General features: G+C 54.7%; 1 protein-coding gene across 1 annotated transcript; it reads right to left on the minus strand.

The window, feature by feature from the left end:
• Window positions 1-1,467: 1,467 nt before the first annotated feature.
• Window positions 1,468-8,882, minus strand: BESB_077490 (putative vacuolar ATP synthase subunit A; the record flags this gene model as incomplete). Its single annotated transcript, XM_029366110.1, has 15 exons — window positions 1,468-1,652; window positions 2,165-2,225; window positions 2,718-2,816; window positions 3,322-3,375; window positions 3,981-4,093; window positions 4,486-4,659; window positions 4,983-5,162; window positions 5,562-5,766; window positions 6,112-6,168; window positions 6,413-6,591; window positions 7,066-7,170; window positions 7,459-7,626; window positions 7,909-7,974; window positions 8,282-8,410; window positions 8,807-8,882. 15 exons carry the CDS (start codon window positions 8,880-8,882, stop codon window positions 1,468-1,470), a joined length of 1,851 nt encoding a protein of 616 aa, XP_029217541.1.
• Between the last annotated feature and the right edge of the window lie 3,768 nt (window positions 8,883-12,650).

A 12,650-nucleotide genomic window follows, 5' to 3' on the forward strand; every position in this document is an offset into this window, starting at 1 on the left:
GGCGGGTAAGCAGCGGAGGAATGTCATAAGGTGCCGTGGAGGCCAGTTTCACGTACGCAGAAGAAAACAGGGGGACGTTTCCAGAGATAATTTCGGCACAGAACGCTTCTAGGAGATCAAGCATACTTTTTTGTCGACCTGCCCTCTCGCCACCCGTGCGCGCATCCCAGCGAGGCCTGCTTTGCCGAGTTGACCTTTTCTACAGTGAGGCATTACGAAGCTGGTCCTGCGGGTCGAGTGACTCATCTTATTCATCTCTGTGAGCGGACATCTACGCCGAGGACTCCTCTATTTCTTGTGCGATTGCGACACCCGAAAAGCGAGGCAGAAGGCATCGTCGCTGAATGACTCCCGCCGCACTCGGCGACCTGCTCACTGAGCAGGCCTTGCCGTCGCGCCTGCAATCCGGGACGGGTCTCGTCATTTCTGGGGTGTTCTGATTAGAACGAATCTGTCTGCGTTGCCTGGAGTTTATGACTGTATCGCCCTCTCACCCGGCAGGCGGCTCATGCGGCTCTGCAGGTATAGCTGGACTCTCGGCATCACAAGCCCAGATTTGTCAGGCTACAGGTGTACAAACGTGGAGCTTGAACTCCTGCCGGCATATCAATCAAAGCACAGGTCCGCCGCCACTTTGCCCCAGTGCCGCGTTTTAGCGTACGCATCGCGAGAACTCCACAGCCTGCCGCTGTTATGTATGTTGTCTGGGAGCGGGAGGCGAGGTTTGAGACCGTCCTGCGGGTCTACCACCGGCTCTTCTAGGCACTCTGCGTGCCACAGTAGAGCACAACTTTCTGCACAAGAAGCACTGCGTCACACGCGACGCTCACTGTCGTCTCTGTAAATTCGCCCTCAGTCGATGGCACCTGGTCGACAGCCGGCACTGAGCGGTGCGGGTGGTTAACGGCAGCTGTTTGCAGTTTGACTCCAGCCCAGCAGTCCTGTGCCTCTTGCAGATAAAGTTTATCTGTGCTTTGCGACTGCCGGCGCGTGGAAAGGTAGGCGCTGTTTGCAACTCAGCAAAATACCCGCACTCTTCTCTGTCAGTAGCGAAAGCACGTGGTATTCATTCAGCCAAAAAACGCCCGTCGCAGAATCAGTCTTCTACCGCGGAGGCCAGCCCCGAGCACCGTCCCCGCTTCCACCGCTGGCGAGCTGCCCCTACGCTCCTTTCGCAGAGAAGCTTAACATCAGAGAGGGGTGAAGTGACGTCACCTCGCTCGTTTTCAGCCTTTTGAGAGGGAACTGACGGTTTCACCATCTGAAGAGCGCGCGATCGCTTCACCACAGAACACAGGTCAGCGGTTTTCGCTCACGAGCCGCCTAGATACACACTTGCCACGCGACTGCGAATTCCAGAATCGCCCCGCGTCTCGCGCCTCTCGAGCGCTCTACAAACAGGGCTGCCTGCATACAAGAGGCCCTTTCTCGGGTCATTGTTGTCACGGGACGAGGAGGATTGGTGATTTATTTCTCCACGAGGCCACGGAGGCCCGACGTGATTTCGTCGCTCAGCTGCTTGAAGTGCTGCTTGGAGGCGGCCTCCGTCGTCGTCGGCGGCAAGAACTTCATGCTGGTAATTTTGCTGATGGTTGGGCGCATCGTGTTGTAGATCGTGCCCCATCCAATCTTGTGCTCGCTGCCGCTCGTCTCTGCAATTTTTGCCGACACACGCACGTCAGAAACTCACATTAGAGACAGCGCGCCAAGGGTGCACATGCGAGGCACCCAAGCGAAGAGTCATTCGTCGTGCGGACTTAGACAGGCCTCGCTGCCGCCACCAGATCCTCGCAAAAAGAAGCGAAAAAAAACCACGCCCGATCCACCTCGACGTCTTCTGCCCCCCGAGAAGCAAGGACTTCCACGCCAGAACGAGAAGAATTTGACGCACACGAAACCCACAAAACAAAAAGCACGAAGCCCGCGAAACAAAACATGACACCTGTTTTTTCTCGAAGTAAATATGGAGACTAGGGCCCTCGTGGACCTTGCCAGTCTCGAAAGTGGCTCGCGCGTGCGCTATGCCACGGCGACGGGCCTTTTTTGCGTCGACAGAAAACCTCTGGGGCTTGGAAACGAGTCCACGCGATCTGGGCTACCCCTCCGGCGACTAGGCCCGAATAGAGATCAAATTTTTATGGAAACGCATGCGCGCAACACTCACCCTGCATCACGCGGAGGCACTGGTCGTAGAAGTGGCAGATGGTGCGCATCATACCGACAGTCTGAGAGCCCAGAAAGCGAAACGCACCGCATTCATTCGTGCAAGCTGCGAAACACACGAAAGCCAACTGTCGTCATAAGGGCGGGGTCCATGGATCTGGGTCGGTGCCAATCAGAACGCGAAAACGCTGGTTTTACTCGTCGTCGAAGCGGAACTGGAGCACAGTGCGACGGGGGGAGACGCCCGCGTACCTGCGCAGCGATCGGGACTCAGGCGTGCAGCGCGATTTCTAGAACATGTTTCCGTAAACATTGCATCGCTAAATGTGAAAGAATCCGTTTCACGGCAGGTACGCCGCTCCACTGTGCCTGCATGATCCTACAGAGACACCTATATACATATATATATATATATATATATACATGTATATGCATCATGGTATATATGCATGGGTTAAGCGTCAATGCGCTGAGTGTCATGCGGTCTTCTCCCGCAGGCGTGTCCGCATGCTAGGATGATGTAGATATCCGAGTTTCGCAGATCTGAGCCTCACCTTGTACAGAGGGCACATGTAGTCGTAGTCAGAGAAGGCGTTCTGCTGCAGATAATCTTCTCGAATGATTCTAGCGACTTCCAGAATCAGTTTTTGATCCTGAACACACGATGCGAGGCCAAAGGAAAATACGCGTGACGAAAAACATCTCCGCGGCCTCGTCCCGGAGGCAGTCATCATCCGCTACGCTCGTCTGCGAGGGACGCCCTTTCGACTTCCTCTGTTGCTATATGTACGACATAAATATGTATATAAATACATTCTTATGTATATATATTTATATATACAGGTGGATGTCCGATAGTTCAGTCAGACGAACATGCGTGTATATATGTAAGTATGTCTGTGGATGGTAGAGGAGGATGAAAGCGATTTTTCGATTCTTTCTACTCCTGGCAGCTGCATCGCATGCGACCCCCTTTTTCAAAGGTCGAGCGCGAGGCTGTGGCGCAGAGGCGATACGACTCTTTAGACGTATCCGGTCTCTCCTTCAAGGGACTAGGGTCTAGCGCTTGGAGGAATATCACGGACGTACTGCGTTGGCGGGTCGTCTACTAACAGAAAATGAAAAATAGTGCAGCGAATTTTTTTTGTTCGAACGCACCTCAGACAGCGAGTCCTTTCCGACCAGCTGGACGATATCCGTGAGCTCCGCTTCCTGGCAAGAAACGCACAAAAAAAAAAATAAAGCGGGAATTGAGAGGAAGCACACACAGCCAACGCCAGCGAATATCGTTGGGCAGAAGCGACTGTGTGCAAAAAAAAAAAAAGCAGCAGCACACACACACACACAAAAGCCGAGACAACGCACGCAGAAGGCAGCGGGAGGGGATCCCGTCCCGAGTGACAGCACGTGCATGCAGTAGAGCTATTGCGAACATCGGGAAATCCCCACCACCACGAGAAAACAGGCAACGCCACAACTCTGACATCACATGGGTACGTCTTATCAATACGCGCCAACATAAATATATAAATATATATATATTCAATTATACACATGCATATTCATACGAAGCAGAGTCTCCAATCACGTTTGTTCTTGTCTGATGCTCAGATTCTTGTCTGTTGCTCTGCTGTTTGTCTCACCTTCCCTCTTTGCGGCAGTTAACAGGACATGTAACCCCAAAAAATTCACACCCACAGGGCGTTATCACTGGTGATTCGAACCCTCGAGATGGGCACACATATACAGATTAAAAACATTGTCAAACGCTGGCGCAGCTGTCGCGTCTGCCTGTGGGGGAGTTTGTGGAGGCTTACTTGCTGCAGAATATCGGAGACCTTCTGGCGCAGGGCGCTGAACTCGGGGTCGTACGAATCGAAGAAGGGCTCCAGCGCGCGAATGTACTTCGAGAAAGAAGTCGTCCAGTTGACTGAATGAGGGCCGCGGAAACATCGCAGAAATATCGAGGCTTGACGCTGTCTCTACACAGCGTGGACGCCCCTGCCGCGGCCCTGAGCGTCCCGCCACCCTGCACTCCGCGTCGCCGCACAGGGTGTCTCTTCGTCGCGCGAAAAACCGCGCGACGGCATCCACGCGGCTGAAGATCTCTGCGTCTCACGCGCTCGCGCCGCAGCCGACGTAGAGACAACGAGTAACGAAGTACAGGAATACACTCGCAAGCCCCACAAATACAAACACAAATATAAACACAGATATCTACATCTATATACATATATATATGTTTGTATACATATACATATGTAGGTAACTGCGTGTGCGTCTGAAAGAAAGAGTGACGTGGGGCCATTCTTTCGAGCTTACCGGAGGGAAAGTGTTTCCTCTGCGCGAGTTTCTTGTCCAACCCCCAGAAGACCTGCACGATGGACATGGTGGAAGTCGTGACCGGGTCTGAGAAATCTCCTCCAGGCGGCGAGACAGCCCCGACAATCGTGACGCTGCCTTCGCGCTCGGGAGACCCCATGCAGCGGACGCGACCTGCGAAAAAGGAAGAAAAACAGACGCGCGAGCTTGAAGAACTACGGTGGAGCAATCGTGATCGCCCGCGCGCCTCTTCGACGCACGCGCAGTGCAGTCGCAGCTCCACGCGCGATGTCTACGCAGGCGTCCGCGAACAGAGAGCTCCACGGTGGATTCCGAAGAAACACTGAGTGCGCTGTTTTTGAGTGAAGAGTTCGCGAAGGAAGCGCCACTCAACGGCAAACGCAAAGAGTCTCTCCACGACGCAACAGCACGCGGATACTCGCGTGCGAGATAAAGCGATTCTTGCTGTTTTTCTGTGATTCTTTCACTCTCCTTACTGGCGCGCTCGTAGAAGGAAGCGAGACGCGCGCCCAAGTAGGCGGGGTAGCCGCTGTCTGCAGGCATTTCGGCGAGACGGCCGCTGATTTCGCGAAGAGCTTCAGCCCAGCGACTCGTACTGTCCGCCATCATCGCTACGTTGTAGCCCATATCGCGGAAGTACTCGCCAAGCGTGATCCCTGAAAAGCGAAGCCAAAAAACGGTGAAAGCCGACTGCACCAGCTCTGATACACGCTGAGACGTGAACATGCCAAAGAAAACGAAGGAATTCGAGCGCAACAGCCTCCATATGTTCGAGGTCAAATGACACATCTACGGGAGGAGAGTGTCGCATGGACACAAACCACGCAGAGGAGGCAGCAGGGCTCTCTAAGCGCCCGTGGCGGAGAAACTGAGTGAAACTGAATCCACTGTGCGCGAGCAGGTGTGTGCGCGATGTTTGCCAGCTGGAAAGACGCCGCAGCATGGCCCCAGCGCACTGTGTCGGGTAGGATGTGTAGGGCACTTTTGATTCGCCAGCGGCGCGAGTCTCTCCTTAGAGGGTGGCGCGAGTGGATGTCTTTCGAGACTCTGCTCACCCGTGTAGATGGAGGCTTCACGCGCTGCGACGGGCATGTTACTCGTGTTGGCGACGAGGCAGGTGCGCTGCATGATGCCCTCCTCTTTGCCGTTGATCAGCGTCGTGAGTTCGGGGAACTCCGTAAGCACTTCAGCCATCTCGTTGCCGCGCTCGCCGCATCCGACGTAAATAATCACCTGGCTGTTGCTGTACTTCGACAGTGCCTGCGACGCACGCCATGTGAGCAAAAAATCGACGCCGTGGCGCCTCGCCGTCATCCTAAACGCTAAACTGTTTCTGTTCTCGGCCGCTGTGCATCTCACCTCTGAGACGCATCTGCCCCATCGTTGAACCCGCTGCGAGCTCCTCGTGTTTACCACGCGGCGCACACTGTTTTAGCTCCCTAGCATGCATGCAAAATAAAGGCGGCTGACCGCCGCAGCGCGCACGCAGAAGACAGAACGCCAGCGAAGCGGAGCAGCCAAGCAGACGCGCAGGGTGAGCGTAGGCAGAAACACATTCAGCAGGGCAGAGGATCGCGACTTCTTCTCCACAGCTCTTTAGCGTACCTGCGAAATGCAAGTCTTGCCGCACCCGAAGGCCCCTGGAATCGCGCACGTTCCTCCCTGCAAGAAAACACGAAGAAGCACGGCGCTGCGCGCCTCCACGTGCTGAGAATCGCCGCAGAATCGGTCGGACAAAAGGGAAGCAAGACGCAGCCAATCTGAGGCGAATCGCCCACGCTGCTTCGCCCTTGTCCCTCTCGACGCGGCTCTGCGCAGAGTCTGCGAGCCGAAGGATGCCGATCGTCCGCGTTGCCGCGTGAGCAAGAGGGAGCGGATCCACAACTCTCGACATTTCGAGACGCACCTGCACGGTGGGAAAGAGCGAGTCGAGGACGCGCTGTCCAGTCAGGAGCGGCGTGTTCCCCGCGAGCTTCTCGAGGCAGGGCCGCGGCTCACGCACGGGCCAGTCGTGCGACATTGCTATCGGGATCTGCTCGCCCTGGTACTCCAGAGTCATGACCGTGTCCTTCACCGTGTATTCGCCTAAGAGCAGAAGAGAAAGCAGTCGCCCTCATCGCTCGTCAGAGGGCCCTCGCGCACACTGAAGACGCCGCGAACGCGACACCCTCCCGAAGAGCTGACCCCGAGAGGTACATTTTTGTATATAACAGACACACATATACACATATATAGATATACAGATGTAGATACATAGGTACAGCTAGATAGCTACAAGCAGATAGTTAAGCAGGTAGCTAGATAAACAGATATACAGACACGCAGATATATAGACATCGATACATAGAAAACGTTCGCGAGCTGCCTCCAGCGGACGCAAAAGAAAAAGAGTCACACAAGAGACGCGCCGCCCGTCGAGGCAGCCAGATCGGGCTGCAGTCGAACACTCAAAGGTACTCACGCCGAGCAATTTACGGATATTCAAACAGAGGCCTTTCACCGATCTAGGCTCGAGGGCCTCGCCCTCCACCGCCCATGGGCGGACAATCGCCCGCCCACCTGCAGGGGCAATCCAAGAGACTTTTCCCTGAATCTTGGGCGGAATCATGATGCGATGCTCCATGAACAAGTTGTTTTCGTGAACCGTGCCGATAACGTCTCCGCCTGCAGACAAGACGTCGAGAAAAGCGATAGAGTCTGCGCGACTCGGCCCTGAACGGTGATCTATCATATTCGCACATATATCACTATATATACATAGGCACATAGATAGACAGATGAATAGAGACAGATAGAGAGGGAGCTAGATATAGATACATTCTGTAGACAGATCATAGATCTGGACAGATCTCGATACACAGATATGCATGTATGCGAGATGAACCACTGAGACGCGCAGAGGGGTCGCGGCGAGCCGACGCTTTGACGTTTACACTGCACAGCGTGACGTGCCTGTGAGGATGTCTCCAACTTGCACGTTCGGAACAGGGTTGTAGGACCAGAGCTTCTTGTGATCGAGGGCGGGAACGGCGACGCCCTTGGGCACGAAAACGCTCTGCGCGATCTGCGCGATGCGCTCCAGCGGACGCTGAATTCCGTCGAAAATGTTGTCGAGAAGCCCTGCAGAGAGCACGTGGGCAGACACCCGTAGAGCGCGGAGGAAGACGCCGAGGGAAACACAGACGGCAACATTTGCGTGCGAGACGGGTTGAGGAGAAGGCCGCGAGGAGAAGGGCGCAGCACACCACGAGGGCTGCCAATGAAGAATAGAAGCCGTGGTAAGGAAAGAGTCGCGAACCCGCGAGATAGAGAGCGAAGTTAGAGACAAGACAAAACCCGATTGTGTTACTCGCATTCATCCCGACGAGAATGGAAGACAGAGGATGTTTTTCGAGGTCTTACCGGGTCCAAGCTCGACAGAGAGCGGCTTGCCAGTTTTAATGACGGGATCGCCCACAGACAGTCCAGCTGAAAGCAGCACACTCGCGGGAGAGTCCATGAGCTCGGTTGGAACACAGCTCTACCGCATTCAGACTGGAGGGTCCACGGCTTCCGTGAGTGCTTTCGACGTCCGCGCATCTCGAGTGACGTTCGCGGACACGTCCAGAGGCTGCATTCCAGAGGCTGCATCCGCAGAGGTTCCTCAATTTCCCACTTTTTTCTCCCCGTCCTTAATCGCGTCCTGTAAAAAACGCAACATTTTTGTCCTCCTCTCCCCTAAATCCCTCTCGGCCGCAAGCTGTGTCTGCCGCGCCTTCCCTCCGTCTCAGCTTGCCTGTTTCTTCGTAGACCTGAATGAAGGCGTTGTCGCCCTCGAGTCGAATGATTTCACCGACGAGTCGCTGCCAGCCAACGCGGACCAGCTCGTACATTTTCGTGCCACTCATCTGCTCCGCGACGACAACTGCATGCACACGCGAAGCGACAGAAAGGCGCATATTCGGCCGGAGCTCTGCACATCTGACGGAACAGAATGAATGAGAACGGAACGAGCCCAGGCGCGACAGGCGTCCAGACGGAAGCCGAGACGAGAGCGCGCACGCGAAATAAGGTAAAAGGGGGCGAGTCCTGGAAGCGAACATCGACTCAGATAGTCGGAGAAGGGGACAGGGAAAGCAGATATTCACGCAAGTCGCTGAAAACTTGAGGCACGCACTACCGAGGTACTTCACGTGGGGCGCCAGGGGCTAGCGAGCTCTCCCAGGACAGAGGGGCGCGGCCGAGGAGGCTAGAATTAACGCGACCGCAGATGAGCCATGTCTGCTGAAAAGGCTGAAGGCCTGGCGGAAAGCAGACTTACGCGGACCAGAGACCTTGTAGATAACCCCCATATCCTTGTCCCCCTCGGGGGCAGCCGCTTCTCCTCTGGGCGCCATGGTGAATACACGAGCGACGGGAAATTGATAAAAAGCGCGATCTCCGCTAGTGAGCAACAAATACGCAGCCAGCACGGCGGCCTTTTGGGTTCGGCGTGTAGATGTGCAGCCACTCTTCGTGGCGGAAACGGTGAAAACGCAAAAGGGAGACCTGCGCGCACGCAGGCTTGTCGAAGATCGGAATGTCGAAGCGACGAGGCGGATGATTCTCAGTACAGACGAAAATGCATAAGAACGCCAGTAGGTGGGCTGTTTCGAAGGTCCCGCTTCGGACGAAAAGCCCCTTGCGTAGTCGGGCTGGAGACGACGCGCGGCTGGGTAGAGAGCCTCTATCCGCAGCAAAAATGCGTAGATGAGAGCAAGGCGAAGCCTCGTAAACATAAGAGAAGAGAACGAGAAGAAAGCTGCGGTTTTCCTCGTTCTTCTGGTGGCAGCTCGTTCGCCGAGCACGCCAGGAGAGAGGTGTATGCACAGCGAATCTCGTAACAAGCAGGGGAGAGGAGGGGGCAGGCGATGACGGAGAAAGCGGAAGAGCCACGCCGCAAAAGACAGGGACGAACGCCTGAAGCAATCAAATGCGAGACAGACTAAGGGATGTAAACAGTCAACGTGGAGGCAAGAGAAGCGCGGAAAAGACGCCAGGATTTACTCTCCCGTCACGCTGTGCCATTGGGCGCTGTCGGCGGCTGTTCGAGGCGCATGCGCGATAAATATGCACGCTCGTTCGCTCGCTCTCTTTCGATATCTGCCTTGCATTCGCCTCGAGACGGGGACTCGCCGTCGCACATAATCTTATATGCGCTTGCGCTCCGCTACACTTTTCCAGAAAAAATGTCTGCCAGGCAGTTCGACGATGAAAATAGTCTAACCGGTGAAGAAATCAAGATTTCGGTTGAAACCGCGGGCTTCATCGCGTCACATCAGCTACCGCTTATATGACGAGACTGGTGTCGCAGACCTCATGCTGCCATCAAAGAGCAGAGCGAATGCTGGTTTTCGTAGCTATGAGGTAATTATTGTCAGCACCTCCGCTGTGCACTAATGGACTAGACGCACATCTTCCAAGAGAACAGACAGAGGAAGCCTTATCGTGGGGGACCGTGTGCCCGACTGCCTCGGGTGACAGCCTCAGAGTCTGTGTACAGGGGAGGTTTCAAGAGGCTGATGTTAGCCCCAGTCGGTCTGGTGCCGTCCTGTGCGTACAAGACGATGCAGTAGGCGGCGCTGCCCGCGCGCGCATCGTGGTAGCTTGTCAACATGCATCCAGGTCATCACACGGGTGGATCAGAAAGCATGGAAGAGTGATGCGCATACAACCAGATCACCCCTCTTACACTTGAGGAAGCGATTGCTACAAAGTATTATCGAAGTGCGTCGACTCGTGAAACGCAGCTCGACAGCGTTTTGGCGCCTTGCTCCCCGCACGTCTCAGCATTCGCGTACACAGACAGTGGCCTCGAAGTCGAATACTGCGTTCCATAATATTTCATGGTGCTAGAGGCGCTTACGCTTGCTGGCGGTGGGTGTAGTGGTTAGCGAGTGTTACGACCCGCATTTGGCTGGGCAGACACGCAAGCGTTCCCGTCTTTGCCACTCGTGTCGCCGCCTGCGGGGGATGCCCTGGATGACTCTCGCGAAGCAAGGCAGTCACGCTTTCCCGCCGCCGTACCACAACGAGTCTGCGCACGCAGACGCAAGATCTAAGGCATAGCACGGGGCGCGTTTGGTGCTTCCAGCCCAGAAGCGTCAAGGGCACACCCCTATTTCAGCTCAGGTCTAACTTAGAGAACCTCAAAGGTGCCGCAAGCCGGTCTGCGAAGCCCAGCAGCGCGAGTTTTTCCTGGCACTGGCCGCTTGGCATGTAATCCATTGGTTCACCGTCACACACCTCTGCGTCGCCCGATGCAGCAACTGGATAGGCTCAGTCAGCACATCCTTGCCTCTCTGGTTCACTAAGAACAGAGTAGCCGTCACCGCTAGCAAGGGACGGCAGCACGGTCTATGGGTAGATCAAGTCTAAAACGATCACGAGGATTTGTGAGTTTGAGGTCTCTGCAGCACCACCTTGGGCACGTGATTTGCTAGTTTCAGTGTGTGAGGTGCGACGTTGTCGCGCCATCTAAAAACGATGGGAGACGAACCACGAAGGATTTCCATCGGAGGACCCAGATAAGGCGGCGTCTGCGGTATTCTTGAGGACACCCACGCAGCGTGCATGGTGCCTATGCAGACACGTCCCCCTTCCCTTGAGAATGATTCTCTGTTGCAATTGGATTCAGGCTTAACGCGTGAAATAAGACGAATCACTCGTCTGTTGAGAATCGCCTCGTTTTACGCTAGCAGTGACCCACGTCCTCAATAGAAGGTTTCCAGGCCTAACTTATACCGCTGCAAGGACCCTCCGGCTGTCCTCGACACACATGTCATACAGACGGAAAGCCGTTTTATAACCGGGACTTCTCCTTGTGTGCATGTGTGGAAGTGTGTTGCGCTAACGGCATCACCGCCACACCCTCAGGTGCCTGCCTGAATGCATATCGTTTCAGTAACATCCGTACTCCACGCAGGTGTGCGAGTTTTGATACCAAAAACGCACTCTAACACGCGGGCACACCCGCAAACAAGGTTCGAGTCTTGCACCTTCGATGTGCCGTTGTTGCTCACGGGCACGTGTGCGCACATGATGAAGCCATTCCGTTCCCGACTTGCCGGTTCGTTACGCCTACCTGTCGGCAAGGCCAACGAACTAGTCTCACCGTTAGATGCGGTCCATTTGCATCTGAGGAGTGACGGAATCTTGAAAATCAGGCTAGCGGCGGGATCAGCACATATTGCATGCCCTACCTCGCGGACTCCATGCGCGTCTCGTGCGACACTACATCGCACGTCTCTGCATGATTACTGGCACTTCGCTACTTCCATCTGACAGACACACATGCTCAGGACTAATAGTTTAGCCTTAAACAGAGCGACATAAAACAGAGCTGGCTAAACTGCATCGATTTCCCCGTGCAATCTCAGTATGGTAATACGGCAAGCCCGCCGGCCACGTTGCCACGGCCGACCCGCGTCGACGCCAAGATGCTACGAACGCTGTTTTCTACTATTTTTCAATCTGTTTGAACCGAAGCAGAGGAAATATGATCACGTAACCAATGAAATGGACTCTATGTCTCTTCTAAACTAGAACGCGGCATCTTGAGCATTGCTACATATCGACGCGAGTATCCAATTATGTGGGCACTTGGATCTCAGACAAGCAGGGGCTGTCAAGGAATATGGCTTTTGAACCATTTTCAACGTGAGGGGGCCTTCGACAGTTTGTGAACGGACTTGAGGCAGAAGGCAGCCCGCCCCTCTATGGTGCAGGCTAAATGGGTTGAGCCAGGCAGAGCGCATGTGTGCTGGCATTAGCAGCCGCAAACTGATTTCGACTACGGACAACCATCGAGAAAGGCCTTCTACCATCCATACTTAAAATGAGAATAAAACGGGGTGGTTGCTTGAAAAATATAGATCAAGACGAATTAACACCTGCATCTCTCCCGACTCTGCCCAATGTGAGACAGAGACACGGCGCGGCGGTTGGCCGCCGAGCCTACTTGTCAGAGTAACCGTGCACCATCGTATTTTTTCTTTGCCTCCGCACTCTGCTGTCATTCTAGTTTACCAGGCCCTCAACCGCAATAACGAATCTTCCGGTCATCCTTTCGCCGGCGTCGCTGTCTCCAACGTTTTGCTACTCCGCGTGGTTTTTCTTCAGCGTGT

This window comes from Besnoitia besnoiti, chromosome VII (genome assembly GCF_002563875.1).
Source record: "Besnoitia besnoiti strain Bb-Ger1 chromosome VII, whole genome shotgun sequence".
Classification (NCBI taxonomy): domain Eukaryota; phylum Apicomplexa; class Conoidasida; order Eucoccidiorida; family Sarcocystidae; genus Besnoitia; species Besnoitia besnoiti.